At 36.4% G+C, this 24,936-nt stretch overlaps 1 protein-coding gene across 4 annotated transcripts in view; it reads left to right on the top strand.

The window, feature by feature from the left end:
* PIGN (phosphatidylinositol glycan anchor biosynthesis class N) overlaps positions 1-24,936 on the top strand; it is a 110,578-nt gene that overhangs the window by 68,072 nt on the left and 17,570 nt on the right. For 2 of the 4 annotated variants that reach the window (XM_059039368.2, XM_059039370.2), the window contains 8 exons: positions 1,426-1,528; positions 6,412-6,514; positions 8,171-8,257; positions 11,529-11,584; positions 11,879-11,954; positions 13,721-13,794; positions 17,964-18,006; positions 20,525-20,577. In XM_059039368.2, the coding sequence (XP_058895351.1) occupies positions 1,426-1,528; positions 6,412-6,514; positions 8,171-8,257; positions 11,529-11,584; positions 11,879-11,954; positions 13,721-13,794; positions 17,964-18,006; positions 20,525-20,577 (595 nt within the window). Of the gene's footprint in view, positions 1-1,425; positions 1,529-6,411; positions 6,515-8,170; positions 8,258-11,528; positions 11,585-11,878; positions 11,955-13,720; positions 13,795-14,323; positions 14,638-17,963; positions 18,007-20,524; positions 20,578-24,936 lie in introns of those variants that run through there. The other 2 variants (XM_059039372.2, XM_067014661.1) reach the window with 1 other exon arrangement.

Raw genomic sequence — 24,936 nt, forward strand, 5'->3', positions numbered from 1 at the left:
GGGATTAGGAGAGCATCGTACTAGAGGATGCCTAACATATGGTGCAAGGCATGAAATAGTTGACTCATAGGTAGGTCAGCAGTATCTCCAGAGATATCTTCCAGGCACTAATTCACTATAGTCTAGCTCCAGTGAACATTTTTTGCTGATCCCTAAATTGTATGTTATGCAACTGGTTCTAACTTATGTCACTTAGGATGGGGACTCTTATTTCCCTTTTAGCATCTTATCAAACTTTTACACAAAAGTCAAACAAATACAGAAAATACAGTTTGGTAAAACAGGTCTCATTTGAACTGCCTTTTAAAATAAATATTAAAATACTATTTCTTTCTGTTAAAATATGTACCAGATGATAACATTACTGGAACTACACATCTGAAAAAAAATCAGAAGTGATTCCTCTAAGATTACTATAAATATAACTTACATAATCTTAAATCTTGCAGTGACTCAACTTTGGATGAGATTGTCTTTACATTTAACTTATTAGTAGATGTTGACTGTAGTGATCATAGCACCTAGCAGTGATTAAGCACTTACTGTATCTCAGGCACTATGCTCAAGGAGCATTTTATAGGTGAAATTGTATTTAAACCTCACAACAACTTTATATCATTTCTACTTAACAGTTGGAAATACTGCTTAGATAGATTAACAAACTTGCCTCATGGTTAAAGAGTTATAAATAATTCAGCTAGGATGCCCTCCCAAGTTATCTGTCTTCATACTTTAGAGCGTTTTATTCTATGCATATTGCCATGCTAGCCAGGAGGGTTAGGAAATTATGCACATTTTCTTTCCAAAATAAAGATTGGGGAGTTTATGTTTTGCTACCCACACCCCCCACAATTTATTTGCTCTTCTCCCACTGAAGTAGTTGCTTTCTAATCCTGAGAAGAAAGATTATTTCACTTATTTGGATTACTGTTATTACAACTGTCATGTGTGGTGAAGTCCTTGTTTCCTGTCTCTAATTTTCTAAATGGCACACTACAACTCTCAATGCATACTTTGCAATGGGAAAACTTGGAGGAGGGAGTGTTTAGGAAAAATCAGCTTCTGGGGAGTAAGTTGTCTTTGAACTAAATGTTTAATTAGGAGAAAAGTTGCTGAATCTTGAGTAATTTTTTTTTATTATTTACATTAGAAAATGACAAATTATTTAAGAGTTATTACAGTGAGCAAGGCTGAATATAAATTGGGAAAATATGAACTAAATTGTGGTTAAAATGGTGAAATGTAATTTTAATTAAAAATGTAAAGTTTCATATTTCTTACAAAAATGAGTAGGACAAATGTAGCTTCATTTTAAATGTCACACAAATAATAAATGCTATAAATGATAATAGATTATGCAGTACTTTAAACTCAACATACCCTGTGTCGCCTGTACTAACACTACCCACATTTGTTTTATTGCAGCCTCTTCCTTCGTCGTGCCTCTACTAAGTCCTCTGATTCTCTTTGATCGGCTGTTTAGCATTCTTGTTTCCTCAATGTCGACCTACCTACTTCTAAGCACAGGGTATAAACTGTTTTTAAATTTTAATTTTTAGTTGCAAGTTTTAAATGACATATTGACATTTCTCTGAGTATTTAACCTCTGGTAATGAAAAATACGTGAATCTTGAGGAATAAATTATAAGTATTTTTCCTCTGTAAAAACTGTATGTGACTTGGTCTGTAATCTTCAGTTTTCTTTTTCTTATCATTTTCACAGTATTGCCTGTAGTCTTCATGTTTCTGTTTATTTCCTGAAGTTGCTTAAATATTGCTTACCTACAGTGTTAGAGAGTTCTGATAGATTGTGGAGAAATTTTAGTCTCAAACAATGACTTACAAGAATTTTAGTCTTTGTTGCATTCCTTTCATGCACTTTAAATTATGTTTTGATTTGTTCATTCTTCTTTGAGTATAATATTTTATTTTTACTCTTACATATGTCATAGTCCAGATATTCCTTTTGATTCAGAAACCTTTTAGAATATTTTCCCAAAAGTTAAACTGTTAAAAAGTTAAACATTTTCATTGAAGATTAAAACTTTCTTGTAAAACAAAAACAAAAAAGAACAGCTTGGTTTGGGTTGGATTCTGAAGCATTCTCTAGAAATCAGTGAGAACAATGACATACTCTCCCATCTACTTTTAAGAAAAGAGTTCTTCACTTGCTTTTGAATTTTATTTCATCTTTACTGAAATCTTTATGAGGGTGTGAAATATGCACATTATAATAAACATTGAATTGAACAGACAAATCGAATAACCACCACTCAGACAGTTTCAAAATTTGGTCCAAATATAGGATCTTGATCCCAATTAGAATAAACCTAGGGATTTACCATTGTGCACATTTAAGCACATTTAATTTAAGAAGTCTAAAAAGTGAAAAATCACATATGAAATCAGAATAATTAGTATGACCTTATTAATGAATGTATTAAGAAATATATTACCCAACATCAGAAAGTATATTTACCTTTGCAAAAAAAATTAGACAGAGGTAGCCTGAAACAGCAGTCTAATAATTTCAGTTAGTACATTTTTCAGTGTCAAATCAGTTTTGCAAAATATAGTCCACCTTGGGCCTTCCCTGGTGGCGCAGTGGTTGAGAATCCGCCTGCCGATGCAGGAGACACGGGTTCGTGCCCTGGTCCGGGAAGATCCCACATGCGCGGAGCAACTAAGCCCGTGAGCCATGGCCGCTGAGCCTGTGCGTCCGGAGCCTGTGCTCCGCAACGGGAGAGGCCACAACAGTGAGAGGCCCGCATACCACAAAAAAAATATATATATATAGTCCACCTGTTATCATTCCACGTCACTATTTTTGGGCGACCTGGAGGGTTCTCCATATAAGTAAGTGAATAGTCAGAATTATAGAATATTTAAAAGAAATGCAGTTTCATTACTTTATAAAAGTATAGTAATAGTAATCCTATATTCTAACAATGAACCCTTGATTAAATGAATAAAGATTTATTTTTAATCAGCATTTAATTATTTTTATGCAGATGGAAGCTATTATAATACTTGAAAATAGTTCTCTTAAGTTGGTTAAACATTTTCCTCCAAAATTTTGATTATATTATCCCTTTGCTTAACAAAGTATAATACAAACTAAATGTCTTTTCAATATGCACAGAGACCAAACTAGCAGATCCTAATTTAGAAAGGTTTTATTATGTACACTCTGAGCCCATGATGACATTTTATTGGTATTTCAGTTTATTAATTCAGATATACAGACTTTATATGAGATATTGGTTGTCTAAAGAATAAAGTCCCATAAGAAGAATGTCTTTATCAGATTTATTCATCTACATTTTACAAAAATTTTATTTTATAGTTTTTGAAAAGAAGTAAATCTGTAGCACTATTTGTAGAACTATGGAATTTATGTTTTTATGTATTAGGAAAGAGTAATTTCATACATAAGTGCAAATATTTTAAAAATCATGTGTTTTTTTGTTTTATTTTGTTTTTTTGCTCAGAGAGTACACTTTCTTGATTCAATTAGTCAACAAGTTTTTCTTTACATTTCTAATATCCTGAACACTAGACAGACATACAGTTAGGACAATTAGTGTACCCCAGGTGTATAATAGAGTTGTAAGCTGCTATAAAATATGGACTCTTATTTTACAATGTTAGGCAATTACAAAATGCAACAATTAAGTTATCATAATTTAAGTTGTGAATTATGTGATATAAAGAATGACTAGAGGGCTTCCCTGGTGGCGCAGTGGTTGAGGGTCCGCCTGCCAATGCAGGGGACCCAGGTTCGTGCCCCAGTCTGGGAGGATCCCACGTGCCGCGGAGTGGCTGGGCCCCCCGTGGGCCATGGCCACTGGGCCTGAGCGTCCGGAGCCTGTGCTCCGTGGTGAGAGAGACCACAGCAGTGAGAGGCCCGCGTACCACAAAAAAAAAAAAAAAAAAAAGAATGACTAGAGACAGGGTTTGGGTAAGGGAGTTGAACTGGTGCCATCAAGGACTCATGTGGAAATTGAACTAAATTTTCAAGAATGGCTAGGATACAGGCATTCTAATTCTTTCTTTTTCAGTTTTTAAAAATCATTGTAAACATAGTATAATCACATTTTGAAGAGTAAGAATAAGGAGGAAAAATCATCTATTAACCCTACCCCTCCTATTGATGTTCTGACATATTTCCTTCCAGTCTTAGCTCTGTATTTATCTTTTTAACACAGTATTAACCATAGTCCATGTACTATTTTATATCTTTATTTTCTACTTTGCTGTATTTTATTTTTTATGTTTTTTTAATTTTTATTTTATTTTTTTTAATTTATTTATTTTTGGTTGTGTTGGGTCTTTGCTGCTGCATGCGGACTTTCTCTAATTGTGTTGAGTGGTGACTACTCTTCGTTGCGGTGCTCGGACTTCTCATTGCGGTGGCTTCTCTTGTTGCGGAGCACAGGCTCTAGGGTCATGGGCTTCAGTAGTTGTGGCATGCAGGCTCAGTAGTTGTGGCACAAGGGCTTAGCTGCTCCCTGGCATGTGGGATCTTCCCAGACCAGGGATTGAACCTATGTCCCCTGCATTAGCAGGCAGACTCTTAACCACTGCGTCACCAGGGAAGTCCCTCTACTTTATTTTAGAAGCATTTTCCTAGTTGGCTTATAGGCTTCCTAACCATCATTTTAATAGATTTTTAATATTCTATGACATGGCTGCACCTTGATCTTTCCTGTATTTTTTGGTCACTTTATTTCCAGTTTTTATTATCATAAATAATGTTTTGAGTTATGTTTTTATGCATAAGCCTTTTATATAGTTAGATTATTTCCTTTTTTCACTTCTCAGTTGTAGTATAGGTGGGCCGTAAAATATGAATTTTGTTTTACTTTTGTCTTAACAGTGCCAGTTTATAATATTACCAAAAACCTATGAGGGGACCTACTTCATCATATCTTTCACAGTATTTTGTATTTTCATTTTTAAATAAGAATATCAAATGCTATTTTAGTAGGCCAAAAATAGTGCAGCTTTGTGTCGATACATTTTTCTGCACTTGTTTTACTAATAATATTTTCTCACATATGTGTTGTCTGTTCATATCCTGGGGCGTCCTAAATCTTATATACCAAATAATTTGTGTATGCTTTTTCAAATCTGAATGTTTTCTTCTGCCTGATCTTCAGTGTTTTAGTTATGATGGGTGGTAGAGTTTAAAGCATTTTGTTTCTTTTGCTTTCTCATGTTTAGGAAATAGTGCAATATGGAATAGAGTTCAGTAGTTGAAAAAGTTGAAAGAGAAATACAGGGTTTTTTGTTTCAGTTTGGTTTGCTTGATTTTGTTTTGTAACTTCCAGTCAACAAATACTTATTTTGAGGGGGCCTGTAGTGGTGACAAGACTGACCCAGTTAAAGATTTTCCAAACTAGTGGGGAATGAATATTAGTAAACATGTGATTAAAATAGTGTCATAACTACTATCATATGCAGAGTATTTTGGGGATTACAAAGGTGAAACACTTAAACTAGGGCAGAAAAAGATTAGGAAAAGCATTTGTCACTGCGTTATCTCATGAACATTTCTCCTTTGTCCACATTATAATGTCCACATTTAACTAAACTCCCCTGTGGATATTAAGTTTTTTCTTATTTTTCTCTTCTGTAAACAATATTGTAACAAACATCTTCAGATGGGAATCATAGTGCATATGTCTGATTATTTTCTCAGGGTGAATTTCTAGAAGTGACATTATTAGATTATACTATATGAATATTTTTTAGATTCTTGATGCATAGTATTAGATTGCCTTCCAGGAAGTGTTTATTCCTATGTAGAGAGTATGAGAGTTCCTTTTTCATTATACTCTTGTTGATATGTTTTTAATATGGGTAAATATTATAAGTGACTATGGCATCTACTTTTAAATTTCTATATCAGTTATCAATATGGTCAGACATTTTTATGGATTTATTGGCTTTTTTTTTCTTTTTGAGAGGTTTATACTCCCATATTGCACCCATTTTTTAAAAAATTTGGGATGTTTGTCTTTCTCTTCTCTGTATATTAATCATTTTAACTCAGGAATTGTCTTTTTACCTTTGTCTTATGTTTTCTTTCTTTTTTTGTGTATTTCTGTCATTTACCTCATGAATGAATTTTAAATATCTCTACTATTTTAAACATGTAATGATCTAAAGATCTGATAAATTTCAAAAGATGTTAGAGTTGATATTTAAATGTTACTTTTCTTTCCTACTTTCTTCTTCTGGAAAGCCTAAAAAATTTAAATTTTGTGATATTGTAACTTAGAAGTATTATCAAGATTGTTTTAATTTTGAGAAAGACCTATTAGTATTATAAATTTGCATTTTAATTTGCTTAATGTTTTTTCCTTTCTACCCTCCCACTTCCACCTCACATCCCTCACCCCTTAGGTATGAAGCTCTCTTCCCATTAGTATTGTCATGTTTGATGTTTGTCTGGATACACATGGAACAAGAAACCCTGCCACAATCTGTTGTTTCCTGTAAACGGAAGGTAGCTTGTCAAAATCATTCTTGCATTTATTTAAGAATACTAGAATATTCTCTATCCTATAAGGAGGTTGCAATGTTATTTCATCAAAAATTCTACTTAAAAATTTACAGTACTTAAGGCATTAATAATTAAGTCAAACAATTAGTTTGTAAGGAAATTTTCACTTACAATAGAAAAACATGATTTTGTTGTTTCATGGGCATTATATGGGTTGGGCTTTTCTTAGAGATTATTTGAGAATCTCTGATGCAAAAAAACATTAATATAGGTGAAAGAATACAGGAGAAAAATGTTCATAATCGTTTTCCTTTGTTTTCACATCTAATTTTTCTTTCCTTCAATTTATTTTTGTTGGGATAATATTTATGTTGTCACACTTCAATTTATGAATTTGATCATAAAGTGACATTTGTGTTCCAGTGTTATTTTTCTCTTTCTAGTCATTCTAATCCAAAATGCTTATTCTGTCATCTTAGTTATCGTGGCCTCAGTCCAAATCTTAGACTGTTTATTCAACATAATATACTTTGAATTGGCTAAAAGCCAACCAGATATTAAGGATACCTTTCTCATGCTGAGCTAGAGAGTTAATGGATGTCTCTTGTCTTTATTTCAGAACTGAAGATAATTATAAGAAATTGGTGATAAAATATTTACAATTTTACTGAGGTCAGATAAAAGAAGTATTGCAGGAAAATACCTTCATAGTTGATCCATTGATTCATCCTTAACTGGTTCTAGTTGAGTTCACAAGGAGTACTTGATGTTTTAGAATAAACAATTCCAATAAAGAAGAAACTTTATTGAAGTATATTGAGTAATTACTGGTTTTTAACTTTCAGTTCTGGAATATTAAAACAATACATGAAAAGAAGTTTTGATCATATTCAAGTAAATGGTCAGACTGTCCTTAGTATCAAATATTCAAAATTTTAATAATTAAATATTATTAAATTAAAAATGGGGTTTATTGTGTTATTTTTTAATTCTATATTTTAATTAAAAGGAGATATGTCATTTTCTAGAAAAGAGGATTAAAGCATCCTAAGAACTTAACAGAAAATTACATGGCAAGTGGGAGATAGGGAAAGTCTCCCTTTAAACTTATCCATGAGTTTTTCTTTTGTGGAAAAAGGGGGATTAAGCAAGAGTGCATCCATCATGTTGGAATTGAGAGGCTTTTTATTTTACCAGGACAGAAATATTTTGCTTTTTTATAGAGAGAAAATAATTTCTCTGGAAATGAGTTAACAGAAGAATAAAAAAACAGAAAAATATTTAATTTATCATGCTTTTTAATATCATACCATACTTGAATTTGAGAAGATCGGGACACTGAGAAATCAGATGTTAGAAAAGGGAAAAATTATATAGGGATTTAAAAGTGAAACATTTATACAGGATAATAAGAAGCCCAATTCTCACTTTTACACATATGGCAATACTACAACTCTGTTCAGTATATTATTAACAGTATATTTTACCTTTTGGCAGATGTTATTAAGGTGAAATTAAGCTATAGGAAAAGATTTTTTTGTTTTTTTGGCAGTACAAGTTATCTTTCTAGCTATTGTAACTTTGACAGTAAGTTTGCTTTTGAGGGTAGAAGTAAGCGAACTGTTATTGTGCATTTATAAATTTCTTCTTATCTCACAGATCTCCAGTATCCAATTCACCTATAATACTGATATAACCCAGTTTCGAGACCTCTACCTGGATGACATCCGTAGGGCCTTTTTCCTTGTATCCTTTTTATGGACTTCTGTTTTAAGGCACCGCAACCTCCCATTTAATGGAGTAAGAAGAAGTGGGAGGAGTTTCTGCCTGTAATTTGATAGTGGAATTACCTTGGAGGCCATTTAACCACCCTCCCAACCATAATTTTCTCATATAGTTTATACTTCAAAAAAATTCTGAAACTATAGAAAAGCATAAAGAATGATATAACAGGGGCTTCCCTGGTGGCGCAGTGGTTGAGAATCCGCCCGTCGATGCAGGGGACACGGGTTCGTGCCCTGGTCCGGAAGGATCCCACATGCCGCGGAGTGGCTGGGCCCGTGAGCCATGGCCGCTGAGCCCGCACGTCCAGAGCCTATGCTCCACAACGGGAGAGGCCACAACAGTGAGAGGCCCACGTACCGCAAAAGAAAAAAAAAAAAAAAAAGAATGAAATAACAAACAAATGTATATATCAACAACTAATATTTTGTCACATATGTCACACATTTTTAAAAATTAAAATATTACAGCTAAAGACAGTCTCCTTTCAACTTCCAACTCCAAACTAATTTCCCTTATCCAGATAAACCACTATTATGAGTTTGGTTTGTATCTTTTTATGTGTTTTTTTTTTTTTTTTTTTTTTGCGGTATGCGGGCCTCTCACTGTTGTGGCCTCTCCCGTTGCGGAGCACAGGCTCCGGACGCGCAGGCCTAGCGGCCATGGCTCACGGGCTTAGTTGCTCCGCGGCATGTGGGATCTTCCCGGACCAGGGCACGAACCCGTGTCTCCTGCATCGGCAGGCGGATTCTCAACCACTGCACCACCAGGGAAGCCCTTATGTGTATTTTATACTATACTCATGTTATATAACATCTGTCTCACAAGGTTTTTGGATCACATCAGAGGCAATATTGTGTGAAAGTTATTTGTATTAGAAGTTTGAAAGACAATGTGACAGAATAAAGTCTCACTTTGGGAAGGCTGGCTGACTGGGTTGAAGAAACTCATAGGGAGATATTTCCTTTGAACTTACTGTGGTGGAGTCTGGACCTTATAGGTCCAGAAAATAAATGTTCTTATTCTCTCCTCTACCTCTTGCCTTCACTCTCAATTTTGCTTTCTGTCTTTGCAGATTCCTTCCACTCAGCCTATACTAATAAAACACTTCTTCCTTTGAACCTTGCATCTCCCTAAATTATAATTTCATCTTGTCCTTTGTGTCTACTACCAAGCTCCTTGCTGCTACCGTTTCCTCCCCATTTATGTACTGTATCCTCAAGCCTTGACGAGTGCCTGGCACATAGTCACTCTTCAATATTTGTCAAATGTCTCTGTTGAAGTTGTCCTCTCGTGGTCGGCAGGGCCTTCCTGATTGCACAGTCTAATCTGTTCAGTTGTACTTGACCACTCTCATAACATTCAACTCAATTGATTTTTCCCTTTCTTTTCCCTTGACATCCAGAACAAGATCCAGGTTCTCTTCTCAGCTTTTTACACCATCTCTCTTCTCCTTCATGGAAACTTGCTCTTCTTTTTCTCTTGAACCATGTATGTTTTTCTCCAAGCTCTATCATTAACCTTCTCCTCTAATTGTACCTGGGTAATGTCATCCTGTCCTATAGCTTTGACTGCCACCTCTGTGCAAACAACTCTAAAATCTACTTCTCCAGCCCTGACCTCTCTGACCTTAAGAGTCATATGGCCAACATCCTGCTGGGCATCACCAGATATATGTCAACACTGACTAATGACTGCCCACCCCTCTCCAAAATCACTGTCTGCCAGGTCTCATCTCATTTAATGGCATCACCATGCTCCCAGCTACCCAGGGCATCAAACTAGTCATATTTAACAACTCCCTGTCCAGTTTTAAAGTTCCATGGTCTCCCATGGAGACCTTCTCCATTTCCACTCTAACCACACAGGTTCAGACTTTCATTGTCCCCAACATAGACTACTGAAATAGCTTCCTAACTGAATTTCCTGCCTCTGATTATTTGTATCCCTGATCCAAATATCTCACTGTTAATTGGCATGTCTTATTTATATTACTCACCTAAAATTCTTGCCAGCTCTTCATTGTCTACACAATAAAGTTCAAGGTTTTTTATTAATATGCCACCAATCTATATTTCTTGCTTCATCTTTCACTGTACCCTTCAATAAACCCTCAGCTTCTATCACACCTGTTTACTGTTTCTTGACTACATCTTTTTTTTTTTTTTGTCTGCACCGGGTGGCATATGGGATCTTAGTTCCCTGACCAGGGATTGAACTCCGCACCCCCTGCGTTGGAAGCATGGAATCTTAAACACTGGATCGCTAGGGAAGTCCTTGACTACATCATTTATTTCCCACTGTTTACCTTTAAATTCATCTATATACTTCTACATATCATCATAATCTTAGTCACCATATGAGCACTTTAAACTATTTTATTTATATTTATATTCTTAGTGCCTAGCTCTGCCTCTGACATGTACTAGATGATAAATCTTGGTTGGTTAGTTGACTGGTTGAATGCATGGAACAATGAATATATTTAAGGCTCAAGTTACCAACGCAAATGCCACTTTTTCACTGAAATTTGTCTTGATTCATACTTCCTTTTTAGTGTTTCTGTACCATTTTTGTGTATGTGTTTGTGATAATAAAGTAACTAACATTTATCGAGCCCTTTCAGTGCGCCAGGCACTATTTTAAATACTTTACTAGCAGTAAGTTCTTAGACCCCAATATAATTAATACCTACTTTTTATTACTGCACTATTACAGACATAAGTTTAAGCAATGTCAAAAAGATGTTTACTCTTTCTCATTCTCTACTGAATTATTTTAAAACATGATATTTTATTTCTTCCTAGGCCTTTCAGAGAACCTGGCACGTTTCACATGTGGTGGGCACACAGTGAGCATGTATGAAATGAAATCGTATTTCAGCTGAAAATGTCTATTGCTTTTTAAAAAAATCATTAGCAGCCAACTACAAATAACAATAATCCAACTGTTTATGTTAGAGGCGAGGAGAATAGTAACCTTCCCAAGGTTACTAGTGACAAGTAAGGATGACCTCCCAGACCTCTTTGTCCTTAGTACATTGCTTGTCCAGTCTGCTTCTTTCCAAATGCATTCACAAGGAGATACAATGGAACACTCATTTACTACAATTTATGATCAAATGTACAAGTAGAAAAGCAAATTACCCTCATGGTAGAATAGGTATATCTTTTCTCAGTGAAAAAGAACTTTTATGAATTCTGACTTGTTTTGGCATTTCCTTAACTCTATTTAGGTTTTCTTCTTAATGACAGCCTTTTTTGGAACTGGGAACATAGCTTCTGTTAACAGGTAATTTAAAATAAAAACAGCATGTGTATAACCAGAATATAATACAAAAAGGGATTTTGTTCTGTACCTTGCTTTTTACACTGAAGGATGTATTTTGAAAGTTGGTATGTATGGGCACATACAAGTCTATCTCATTCATTTTACTGATTTTGTAATAGTTCTTGAGACAATGTATGCTTGTGCTTTAGTAAGAGTAGATTTCAGAAATTAGTTTAAACATGCTTTTTAGAAGAACATTCTTTTAAAGTTACAATGTGAATTCTAAACTCCTTTTTCTTTTTGTTGATTCCTTAGCTTTGATCTTGCCTCTGTCTATTGCTTTCTGACCGTGTTTAGTCCTTACATGATGGGAGCCCTGATGATGTGGAAGGTTGGTTTTCTTATTTTCTTAAGATACTGATTAATAAGATTATGAACTCATTGTGACAATTAAGATTATGTAACATGTGACATTAAGATTATAAAGTGACAGAGTTAAGTCGCATGGAAAGAAGGTACCTTCTCAGACACTGTTGAATGGGAAGTCGGACACTTGAGCTTTTACTCCAAAATATAGTTAATCTTTTTACTTTACTCTTAAGCCCATTTAACTTCAAAAAAGTAGAGAGTCTGTTAGTCCCACGAAGTCCTATCAAAGGTGATTAAAGCCTGTGAGAAGTGAAGGGTGGATCAAAACTGCCTTGCCCCTCAAGATCAAAGGCTCCCGGAACTGATGTTCCCCACCCCCGAGACTGCCAACATGTTATCATCTTTTCTCATAATCCCTGTACTTAGAACTGATTTATTCATTCAATAAATATGTCATTGAAGGCTTATCAGCACCAGCTGGGTACTGAGGATTTTAAGATAATGACAAATTATCAGCTTTCCAGGGGTTCAGACTCTCCAATAGAATGTAATTCATGTTCTTTCCCTTTTTCTCTAGGATCATTAAGCTTGTCTTATTCCCTCTACCATAGTGCCTGGCACATTTTATGTACTTAGTATATATTTGTTTAAATAAAGGAACTAGTATCTGCCTAAAATCTGATTGCCTTCTATTCAGATCACATAAGTAATAATTGTTAAAAGTATGTGTTTATTAACGGATTAATCCTTTTTTTGTTACTGCACTAATACAAATGTAACTTTAAGAAATGTTAAAAAAGATGTTCATTTTCTCATGTCCCATTCTCTACTGAATTATTTTGAAATGTGTATTAATAGTTTCCCTAATCTTTATTTACATTTTTCTTAAAGGTAGTTGTTCTTTTCTCAGTCTATTAAAGATCATGGGCCTTTAATTAAAAACAAGCAAAAAGAAAGAAAGAAAAGCAGAAGTTTAAATTAAATGCTAGATTTATAATCTCCAGCTTAATTCAGTAAGCTTTACTGATGTAATATATTTGGTCACTTTCTTTGACTGATGTGGCTGGAAGTGAAAATTCTCCTGGACCTCTATTTCAGTCATGTAGTCACTGCATGTAGCCTTCGCTTGAACAAGAGTCTTATGCAGTTTTGAACATCATTTCTTTTCCATATTTTCTTCCTCCCCTCTTTGTTTAAACATTGCGTGTGTGTGTGTGTGTGTGTGTGTGTGTGTGTGTGTGTGTGTGGTGTGTGTTTTAGTTGGTCATTGGAAAGCAGTATCTCAAAATATTAACAGTGTTACCTCTGGATTATAGATTTTTCAACCAGTGTAAATTTTATTATACCTTTCTCCACTTTTTTTTTTTACAAAGTATGAATTTTATAATCAGAAATAAATTAGTATTAAAATAAAACAACAGCAAGCAATGGTAAAGCAGCTAAATCATCTTAATAGAGTTGTAGTATCAAATAACCAGATGAGTTCAGGGATCTGTGAATCAAATCATCACGCTCCATAGTTTATTTGATTTGGGTCATTAATTATTATACTGAGTTACATAGAACAAAAATTTGGAGTAGGCTTTATTTGAAATATTTGTTGTTATCTTTTACACTACAAATGCTGTTGATGTGGATTTTTAAATCCATTTCGTCACTGTTCTATATGTCATTGGTATCATGTTTTATTTCAGCATTGGCTTTTCACTAATACAAACTTTGAGAAATTGAAATATTTATTCAAATGCTACAGCTACCCATGGCATCATTTGTTGTTCTTTTAAACAGATTTTAATCCCCTTTGCTCTTGTGATGTGTGCTTTTGAAGCTGTTCAGTTAACTACCCAGTTATCATCAAAAAGGTAAGATGAATGTTTAAGAAACATTGAATTTGTTAGTTTTTAGGAAATGAGAGTTAACACTTGAAGGTATTTTGTGTGGTTGCTATTAAAACACAGCAACATAGATTTATTATAAAAATGAGAAAAAAAATTGTTTCACCCTTTTAGTCAGAATTCAGTTGTCATGAGAGAAAATTAGTTGATTAGAGCCTCTAGCAGAATAATATGCTTTCTCAACAATAAAATGTTATTAGAATATTATTAAAGCTAGAGAGGAGCCCCCCTAGAAAACTATAAAATGTAAACGTTAAATTCTTATAGTTAATAACTTGTTTATTGTGGATATAACTGTGCCTACAAACTCCAAGGGATATCATTCTGTTTTCTTTTGGATTATTTCTTAAATGTGTATTAGACAAATGTGTTAACATTATATCATTTTACATGGCTTGAAATTAACTTCTAGATGTCAATAATTTACATAGTTTCTTAGTCTTGATTTCTACACTTTTGGCAAATGGAATGGGAAGTATCCTTTCTGAGTTTCTAGGAATTTCTGGAGCAGTCAGTGTTAAGCTATCAAGACGCTGGAAGAGAAGCTGTCAACTCAACTATTTGATTTTTTGACGCAATGAAATTGTATCATCAGCACAGGACCAATCAGCCTCTGAGATAAATGTGTAGCTTCTTCGCAGTTTTGTTATTCTTGAATCAAACTGGAATATTCAATGCTGAAAGAAATAACTAATATTAGCATAAATTTGCATGTTCTTGATGAATTTAAGCTAGAACCAAGTATAGCATATTATTATGTATTTGCCATAATAATAATAATAAAAATAAAAAGGTTTTCTTGCACTATTTAAAAATAGTAGAAATCTCATTTCTAGACTAATTTAGTATATTTTTGCAGGATATTTACATGAATTTAACATGAAAAGCATTTATACCTTGTCAATACCACATAGGAGATACTTAGATGCAATTTTTTAAAAAACTAGTAAGTGACATGTACTTTCTCACATCTGTTAACAGATGCAAGTTTTTTTTTTTTTTTTTTTTTTTTTTTGTGGTACACGGGCCTCTCACTGTTGTGGCCTCTCCCGCTGCGGAGCACAGGCTCCGGACGCGCAGGCTCAGCGGCCGTGGCTCACGGGCCCAGCCGCTCCGCGGCATGTGGGATCTTCCCGGACCGGGGCACGAACCCGTGTCCCCTGCATCGGCAGGCGGACTCTCAACCACTGTGCCACCAGGGAAGCCCAGATGCAAGTTTTTAGAAGGGCTTTTATTTAAAGTGTAAGAAGAGCTGGGGATATGTGGGCTGAGAAGTAGACTCATCAAAATGTGTGTGTATATGTATGCGTGTGTGCGTGTATGTGTGTGTGTGTGTGTGTGTGTGTGTGTGTGTGTGTGTGTGTGTGTAGTAATTTTAACCTGAGACTAGTACGACGAAAAACTAAATACAAGGGGAGAGTTTTAGGGCTTCCCTGGTGGTGCAGTGGTTGAGGGTCCGCCTGTCGATGCAGGGGACACGGGTTCGTGCCCCGGCCTGGGAAGATCCCACATGCCGCAGAGCGGCTGGGCCCGTGAGCCATGGCCGCTGAGCCTGCGCGTCTGGAGCCTGGGCCCCGCAACGGGAGAGACCACACAGTGAGAGGCCCGCGAACTGCAAAAAAAAAAAAAAAAAAAAAGTACATAGGGCCAGACAAAGATGTCATATTTTGGCATCACTTGGCACTGAGACACATCAGGACAGGGCAGAAAGCGTTCAGGATTTCCTGATGCAAAGTTACTAAAAAAAAAAAAAGGGGGGAGAGTTTTAGTTTTGTTCGTTTAGTATTTAGTTTTTCTACAACGAAAAACTAAATACAAAGGGAGAGAACTGAGGCAAAGATGACAAAGTTGTGGCTTTATAAATGTCTTCTCTTTTGACCTTTAAACCTTTACAAGTCACTGACATTGCCCCCTTATATAACATTGACCCCTCAAACTTAATATGTTGTACATTGAACCCAGCAATTCCCTTTCTTCCTGTTGAGCTCTAGCTGCTCATCCTGTTTTCTTTTTCTAATCTGTCACACAAGCCCAAGTCCATCCATCCCTCATTGCCAAATCCACTCACTGCATGTCACTGATACCGTCTCTTCTTTCTATTCACATTTTCAATCACCTCCACCAACCCACTATCATCAGTCATCTTCAGGGGCCTCTTAGCTGATCTCCCTGCTTTTACTCCTGTCCTCCTACAGTTATTATCCATACAACAGACAGAGGAGCCTTTAAAACCTTCCAATGGCTTCTTGTCACAACTAGGAAAAATTCTAAAGTCCTAATTATGACCTAAATGGCCCCATGTGATCTGGCCCCTGCATATCTATCTCTCCAACCTTATTTCCCACAACTCTTGTGCTAACACATTCTGCTTAAAGCTGACCCTATTGCTGTTCTTCAAATACACCATGCACGTTTTCACCTCATGCCCTTTGTACATTCCACACTCTCTCTACCTGCAGTACTCTTTACTCATATAGTTTCATGGTTCACTCTGTTCACACAGGTCTCTACTTAAATGTCTTCTCCTCATAGAGGTCTCCCCCGATCAATCGACTTTTCCTGACATTTAACACCACCTGACATTTTATTTTTATTACAAACATTCTATTTATTATTTGTCTCCCTGAGTAGATGGTAGGCTCTGTTCACCAATGTTTTACCAGCAACAAGAACAGTGGCTGGCATACAATAGAAACTGAAAACATATGTGCTAAATTAGTGGTAGAAGTTATCAGCACAAAATAAAACTGGAAATGGCTACTACTACACATTGTGACATTTCTTTTATACACAAGACTGACAAGAATGTCCCCCTTTTGGTTCCGTAGAGCACTAAAATTTGACCCAGGAAAAATTAGATTTGATAGAAACAACAACAAATAACACTGTAAAAAGGTAAAACCACCCAGAGTAAAATCTATAACTGACAAAATAATGGTGAAGAAGCAAAAAATAAAAAATAGGGACATCACCAAATGCTGGGGAGGATGCAAAGAAATTGCTCTCAGACGTTGCTGGTGGGAATGTAAAATAGTACAACTACTCTGAAAAGAGTTACCCGGTTTCTTATGAAACTGCGCAAACAACACAATCCAGTACTGCACTTGGCTATTTTTCCTAGAGAAATGAAAACTTGTGTTTGTACAAAAACTGTACACGAATGTTTATAGCAGCTTTATTTGTAATAGCCACAAACTGGAAATCACCCTGATGTCCTTTGGTGCTTGAATGGTTAAGCAAACTGTGGTATAATGGGGTACTGCTCAGCAATAAAAAGGAGCAAACTATTGCTACACACAGAACGTTAGATGAATCTCAAGAGAATTGTGCTGAGTGAAAAAGGAAATCCCCAAATGTTATAAGTGATTCAAATGATTCCACTTGTACAACACTCCTGAAATAACAAAATTATAGAAACAGAGAACAGATTAGTGGTTTCCAGAGACTGGGGATTAGACAAAGAGTAAGCAAGAGGAGGATAGATGTAGCTATAAAAGAGTATCATGAGGGATCCTTGTGATGATGGAAACATTCTGTATCTTGACCGAATCAACGTCAGTATCCTGGTTGTGATATTGTACTATAGTCTTGTAAGATGTTACCAGTGGGGGAAACTGGGCAGAGGGTACATGGGTTCCCTCTATATCATTTCTTGCAGTTGCATGTGAATCCATAATTATCTAAACTAAAAACTTTAATTTAAAAAATCATAATTCATGTCCTTTTCTTTTTTAAATTTTATTTATTTTTTTTTACACAGCAGGTTCTTATTAGTCATCAGTTTTATACACATCAGTGTATACATGTCAATCCCAATCTCCCAGTTCATCACACCACCCCCACCCCCCTGCCGCTTTCCCCCCTTGGTGTCCATACGTTTGTTCTCTATCATGTCCCTTTCATACCATTGAAATAAATATTCAAAGTGTTAAGTAACATTTTTGAAGTCTAGCCCATCACTGTGGGACAGTAGTCCATGATAATGAGAAAAGAGCCTTTGTCAAATGTAATATTTTCAGAAGCAGAAATACTAATAACAGAATGTTATATTATTTGATTACTCTCATTTTGATTTTAATGTGCTTTTAAAATGTGTCTGCAGTATTACATGTGTTTTTTCTTTATTTTTTTCCCAGTCTTTTTCTCATGGTTATCAACATATCAGACATCATGGCTTTGGTAAGGCATTACTGGATATTCAATATAAATAAGATTGACAAGCTAAACAATGAGTTAATTTTTATATATATATTAATTTATTTATTTATTTTTGGCTGCATAGGGTCTTTGTTGCTGTGTGCAGGCTTTCTCTAGTTGCAGTGAGCGGGGGCTACTCTTCGTTGCGGTGCACGGGCTTCTCATTGCAGTGGCTTCTCTTGTTGTGGAGCACGGGCTCTAGGTGTGCGAGCTTCAGTAGTTGTGGCATGTGGGCTCAGTAGTTGTGATTCACGGGCTCTAGAGCACAGGCTCAGTAGTTGTGGTGCACGGGCTTAGTTGCTTCATGGCACATGGAATCTTCCTGGACCAGGGCTCGAACCCATGTCCCCTGCATTGGCAGGCAGATTCTCAACCACTGTGCCACCAGGGAAGTCCCCCAATGAGTTGATTTAATCAAGTGAAATATGAATGCATTTCTGTACATGAACTCTTTAGATACTGAGTTACAAGTGCTGGCATAATTTACACATAAATTACTTTCTTTTTCTATGACCTATAATGTGGTAAGAGTGCTCTTCTTAGAGTGTCAGAAATCTTCTGACTTGATTTATTAGAATCTCTCACTTTATACATAGTCTTCAATGGTATATTGTATCTGAAATGAAACTTCCATAGGAAGTTAACAGACAAAGCTAACTTTAGGTTTAGGTAATATACCATTTTCCTACTTGAAATGCTGATTTTTTACTTTTTTGTCAGATTGAAAAAGAAAGGAAAAAATAGAGGAGGAGGAAGGGAAGGAAGGAAAGAGGGAAGAGAGTGGGATGATGTTATCAAGATGCTAGCTCTAATAATGAGTTCTAGTGCGGAACAGGTAGGTGGGCCTCTAGTATGTAAAGTATTAACAAAAAGAACCCATTTTACACCTACAAGTTCAGGAGGGTTCCCCAAACTACCCTAAGGTTTGATAATTCACTAGATGAACTCACAGAATTCACTAAGGACTGTTATATCCACAAGTGTGGCTTATTACAGGGAAGGGAGACAGATTAAAATCAGCCAAGGGAAGAAATGCAGAGGGCAGAGTCCAGAAGGGGTCCCGATTTGGAGGTCTGGCCATTCTCTTCCCGTGAAGCTGGGACCGCCATGCTCTACCGGCAGTGATGTGTGACAGTGTACATGGAGTACCGCCAGCCAGGCTCACCAGAGCCTCGATATCCAGTCTTTTTATTGGAGCCCAATCATATATTGTTCCCATGGCTAACCTTTAATCTCCAGTCCTTCTAGAAGTAGAACTGATAACACTCGGCCCAAAGCCCTAAACATAAATCACATTATTAGACTGTCCAGTGGCTGAGGTCCCGCAGGCAAAACACTCCTATCAGGCAGGGCCTAGTAATCGCCTCCTAGTAGCTGAAGGTAAAGGCCAGACCTCTCTTTAGATAGGGTTAATTCTTCACTACACAACATCTTATGCTGGAAGTGCTGAGAGACGACTGTTAGGGTAACTTCCCAAATCAGATTCCTAGTCACTTGATTCAGATGAGAACATTTTTATGTTGTATTGAACTGGATATATTTCTGAAATTGACCACACATAATGTTAGAACGAATTAGCTTTCAGTTTTGCTCACAAAGTGGCCAATAGACAAAGACATGTTAACAGAAGAGAGTTTAAATTCTCTGATTAATTTTATATGAAGAATCAGACTGCTGAGTTTAACTTAGAGAGCCATGTGCGGTCTAAGTTCTGTTTACCTGACTGGCATTGTATCTCTCCTCCCCCTCCTTGTTTCCTCTACCCCAGCCTCACCTTGGACCTGCCAAGCTCTACCTGGACTCTTGATGTTTATAAAGGTTACTCCCTGTGTCAGAAACAAACTTCTCCCCAGATGTCTCCAACCTCCTCTTTCCTCTGACTCTCACTTGTCACTTAGATTTTTAGACTTTTTATTGGGACAGCCTTCCCTTATTACCCCAGCTGGGGTGTGTGCCTCTTTGTTTGTGCTCCTGTACTTGCCTGTATTTCCAATCATAACACTCATCACACACACACACACACACACACACACACACACACACACACACGCCTGATAAATTGACTGAATCAGTCACTAGATTATAAATCTCCTGAAAGAGAGTTTATCTCCAGGACCTAACACAGTGATTAGCACATAGTAGGTGATCAGTAAATGTTTGCTGATGAATAGATGATATGGCTTCCTTTCACTGCAGTCTTTGGTATTATCGATACTCAGTGTCTTTTAGGAAAGTTGGCTGGGTTTTCTTTCTAGTTATTCGAGATGTCACTTTTGTGCTTATATGATTGAATGGTAATGCTGTTTCTGGCTTTTAAGCTATTGCTCATTTTAGTCCAGGCAAAAATTTCAATAAAGGGCGAATTCTTATTGATTCCAGTCAGATAGTGGTTCTGAGGGGTCAGAAATCTGAAAGACATAATCCTAAAACAAAGTTGCTTTTAGACTGAATCTATATAGCCTTTGTTTTTAATGAAACCATATTTTGTTTTATTTTACAGCATTTTTTCTTCTTGATCAAAGATTATGGCAGCTGGCTTGATATTGGAACAAGGTATAGTATATATTCACATAGAATTCTTCAGAGTGCAGTGAAAAATGGTAACTTGGTATCTTAGTATAGAAGATTTCAATGTGATATTTGAAGTAAGCATAGCAAGTAGCAATTATTTTAAACCTCTGGAGGTGAGGCACGTCCCTCCAGTTCTTGGCATTAACACATTATCAGGTGTTTCCTTGGGATGATGTAGGGACAGATGTTAAGTCTGAAAGAAATGCAGAACAGCAGGAAGGTACAAGGAAAACTGCTTGAATCTGGGGTAGATCATTCCAGTGTCTGTGTTCTCATAATCTCTCAATCTCTCTCGAGAACAATGAAGCTATTCGAGTTGCAGTGTGAATTTTCTGTGGCAGTTTACATTTCATGTAATCATCATATGCCTCCTAGAATCTTCAATATAGGAACATGTTAACATGTGATACCTATAACATCGTTAATTAAAGTATAATCTGAACAAAAAGTCAGTTTCCTCTTTACTGTGATTTGAACGTCAATGATTGCCATAATCTGTTAAATTTCTTCTCTTTGAGGGGAAGAAAGCAAGGTTGATCCTTTTGCCTTTTTGTTTTCAAATGCATTCAGAGATAGAATACATTTTTATAAACTAATTTTATTTCCTTTAGTCAGTATTTGTTCAGCCAGGAATTGTGTAGGTTTGGGTGAGGTACTTGATTACGAGTCCTCTCCTCTGTTCCTACCTCTTAGGCAGCTCAGGCTTGTACCGCCTTGTTATTTATATAGAGGTCTGTCTCCCTTGATAGCTGATTTGACTCTCTTTCATTCCTTGTGTGCTAGGCACAGAGAGGGTACTCCATAGGTCATTTATTTTGTTTTCATTAGTCTCTTAAGTTTGAAGCTTAGGGAAAGTTTTAATGTGTCCTTCTCACCAGCCCTCTGATCCCAAAGTGTCCAGGTAGGTAGTAGGTCATGGTGTGGACTTTAAGCCAGAGCTCCTGGGATTGATCTATTTCTGCCACTTTTTAGCTGTGAGACTGTCAGCAAGTGACTTAACATCTCTAATCTCTCTCTGTCTCTATCGTTTTGAATGAATTAATCCATCTAAAGCATTTAGCACAGTGCCTGGCATCAAATAAGCTCCAATAAATGGAAACTATCATTATTTTTTTATCCTTCATAGTGTTTCTTGTATTTGAGATACCTCTCCTTATTCTCTCCATAATTTGATTAATTTATTTTCATTTTAAACATAGGTCAGAATTTTGTTTGGAAAATATTCTGACAAAATATAGCATTATTACATATGAGACTTTTTATTTTATTCTTAATTGTAGCAAAATATACATAACATAAAATTTACCATCTTAACCCTTTTCAAGTGTAGAATTCAGTGGCATTAAGGACATTCACATTGTTGTACAACTATCATTATCATTCCATCTCCATAATGGTTTTCATCTTGCAAAAAACTCCTCATTCCGCATCTCCACCAGCCCTGGCAACCAACATTTTAATTTCTGTTTCTATGTATTTGACTACTCTAGGATAGCTCACATAAATTGTACAGTATTTGCCCTTTTGTGACTGAATTATTTCACTTAGCATAATGTATTCAAGGTTTATCCATGTTATAGCATGTATCAGAATTTCCTTCCTTTTGAAGGCTGTATAATGTTCCATTGTGTGTACAGACCACATTTTGTTTACACATTCATCCATCAGTGGACACTTGAGTTGTTTCCTCTTTTTGACTATTGTGAATAATGTTGCTATAACATGGGTTTGAGACTTTTTGATGGGAGAAATTTATATTGGTTTTGGCTCTAAAGAGGTGTGAAGGAATGAAGAGGATATAATTCTCACATGAAGATGTGCATCATTAATTTCTGCACAGCATCATTAATTTATATTACACAAATTAAGGATTTGATTTTCTCTGATTTGCTTGAGGTTTATCTTTACTTGGCAGACTGTTTTCTTCAAAGTACAAATTTCACTGTTATTACCAGTAATAACATGCATAAAATACAAAGCATTTTAAAATATCCATGATTTCAATTCAACAAGGCAAATATTTATTGATCACCCACTATGCACCAGGTGAATTGCTGGGGATGAAAAGCACATTCTCAGGCTCTCAGGGAGCTTAAGGTTGGAGGAGGAAACAGACTCATGAGCAGACAATATGGTGCAGTGTGAGAATTTCTAGAATAGTCTCAGGTGCTGTGGGGACATTAGTCAGGGCCCGTACCTCAGCCTTGCAGGGTAAGGGAAGGCTTGTCAGGAGAGGGACTGTTTAGACACTGCAAGAGTAGCATTTAGAAGAGCACATTGGGTCACAAGATCTAGGGAGAATGTGTAGCATAAATAAAGGCAAAGATCTAATGGTACCTTAAGGAACCACTGATATTTATGGGTAGAGAACAGGAAGTGTGGCAATGAGGCTGAAAGAAGTGGCCAGAAAGGCAGGAGGAAACCAGGTGAGAGTAGTGTGGTGGAAATCAAAAGAACATTCAGGAAGGAGGGAGGTTATCGAAATGTTACAGAGAGAGTAAGTAGAAGACATAAAGACATGCATTGGATTAAACAGTGGGTAATTGATGAGCTTGGCCAGGGATGGTTCAGTGGTAAGATTTAGTATCAGACGTCTGCACTGAATCAAATCCATTGATTTCTGGGTGAGGACCACAGACCAAAGATAATCATTTTTCTCCTCTCTACCAAGTCTTCAATAAAATAACAAACCCAGCAAAAGTGAAGAGAATAGAAAAATGACCATCAGCAAATGCGAGTTCAACAAATTCCTAGAAGATGGATAATCCAACACAGGAAGCAGCAGCCCAGAATCTATCAGTGAGTGCTGCCAAAGGAACAGGGAAGCCCAGAGGCTCCAGACTTAGTCAGACAGTAATATGGAGCACAGGAGTGAGGAAGGGGATTAACTGCATGTCTCTCAGTCCAGTGATGGTACCAGTGAGCTCTCCATGGCCTCTTTCCTCCTTCCTTCATCCCCACGCAGGAAGTACTACTTTCTGCATTTTACTCCCAGGGAAAAACCAGAGGACACCTGGAAAGAGGCTGAGGAGATGTGAAGGATTTCACTGCTGTGACATATGTGCTTCTACCTCATAGAAAAAATGTCCTCCACTCTAGCATTCATAGCTTCCTTCCACCCCGGCCCAAAGGGCAGAGGCAGGCACCCCTCCTGCTAATCCTAAAACATGACATAGCAATTTTTATTACATACCCACAACTTACTGGCAACTATCCTATATGTGAGTTAGACCTAGAGGAAAATAAGACTTTCTTTAAAACTTAACACTACCCTCTGATTGCTGTTCTGAATAGAATAGCAATTCTATTCCTAGATACCTACCCAAGAGAAGGAAGAAATATGTACACAGAAGACTTGTACAGGAATTTTCATAGTAGCTTTATTAATAATAACCAAATTCTGGAAACAGCCCAGATGTTTATCAGCACTTGAATGGATAAACAAATTATGCTATATCCATAAAATGGAAAGATACTTATTAATATAAAAAATGAATGACTAATGAACCCAACTACATGGATGAATCTTAAAAATTTTTTAATGAGTAAAAGAAACCAGGTGCATTAAGAGTACATATTGTATTATTCCATTTATGTAAAATTCTAGAACAGACAATCTAAAGTCACAGAAAGCTGATCAGTTGTTATCTGGGCCTGGGAATAAGGGTCAGCGTGCCTATAAATGGGCATGTGGAAACTTTTGGAGTGATGGAAGTGTTCTATGTCTTGACTGTGATGATGGTTACATGGGTGAATCATTTGACAATACTCATTTAACTGGATACTTAAAATGGTTCCATTTTCTTATATATAAATTATACTTCAAAGTTGATTCATAAGGAAAAATAGAAGAACTAAAATAACTACCTAAAATTGACATGAGTAGGGTATGGTATAAGTCAGCCAAATCCTCCTCTTGCATAGCAGAGACTTAATAAATGATGTTTTAAATTGATGCATCACTAAACAGCAATGTAAAGATACTAATTCATGTCAAGGAGGTAACCACCAGAAGGTCTAAAAAGGGAAGCAGTTAGAGTGGTTGCTTGAGAAGTGGATAAGAAAGAACGAGGGGTATTACTTTTCATTGTAAGCCTTTCTCCCTTATTTTGCTTTTTTAATACTCTGTGTATGACTCAGATAAAAATTAAAGGGAAGCCCTGAACCAAGATGGCGGAGTAGAAGGACGTGCTCTCACTCCCTCTTGTGAGAGCACCGGAATCACAACTAGCTTCTGGACAATCATCGACAGGAAGACACTGGAACTCAACCAAAAAAAGATACCCCACATCTAAAGACAAAGGAGAAGCCACAATGAGATGGTAGGAGGGGCGCAATCAC

The sequence above is a fragment of the Kogia breviceps genome, chromosome 15 (assembly GCF_026419965.1).
Source record: "Kogia breviceps isolate mKogBre1 chromosome 15, mKogBre1 haplotype 1, whole genome shotgun sequence".
Lineage (NCBI taxonomy): Eukaryota > Metazoa > Chordata > Mammalia > Artiodactyla > Physeteridae > Kogia > Kogia breviceps.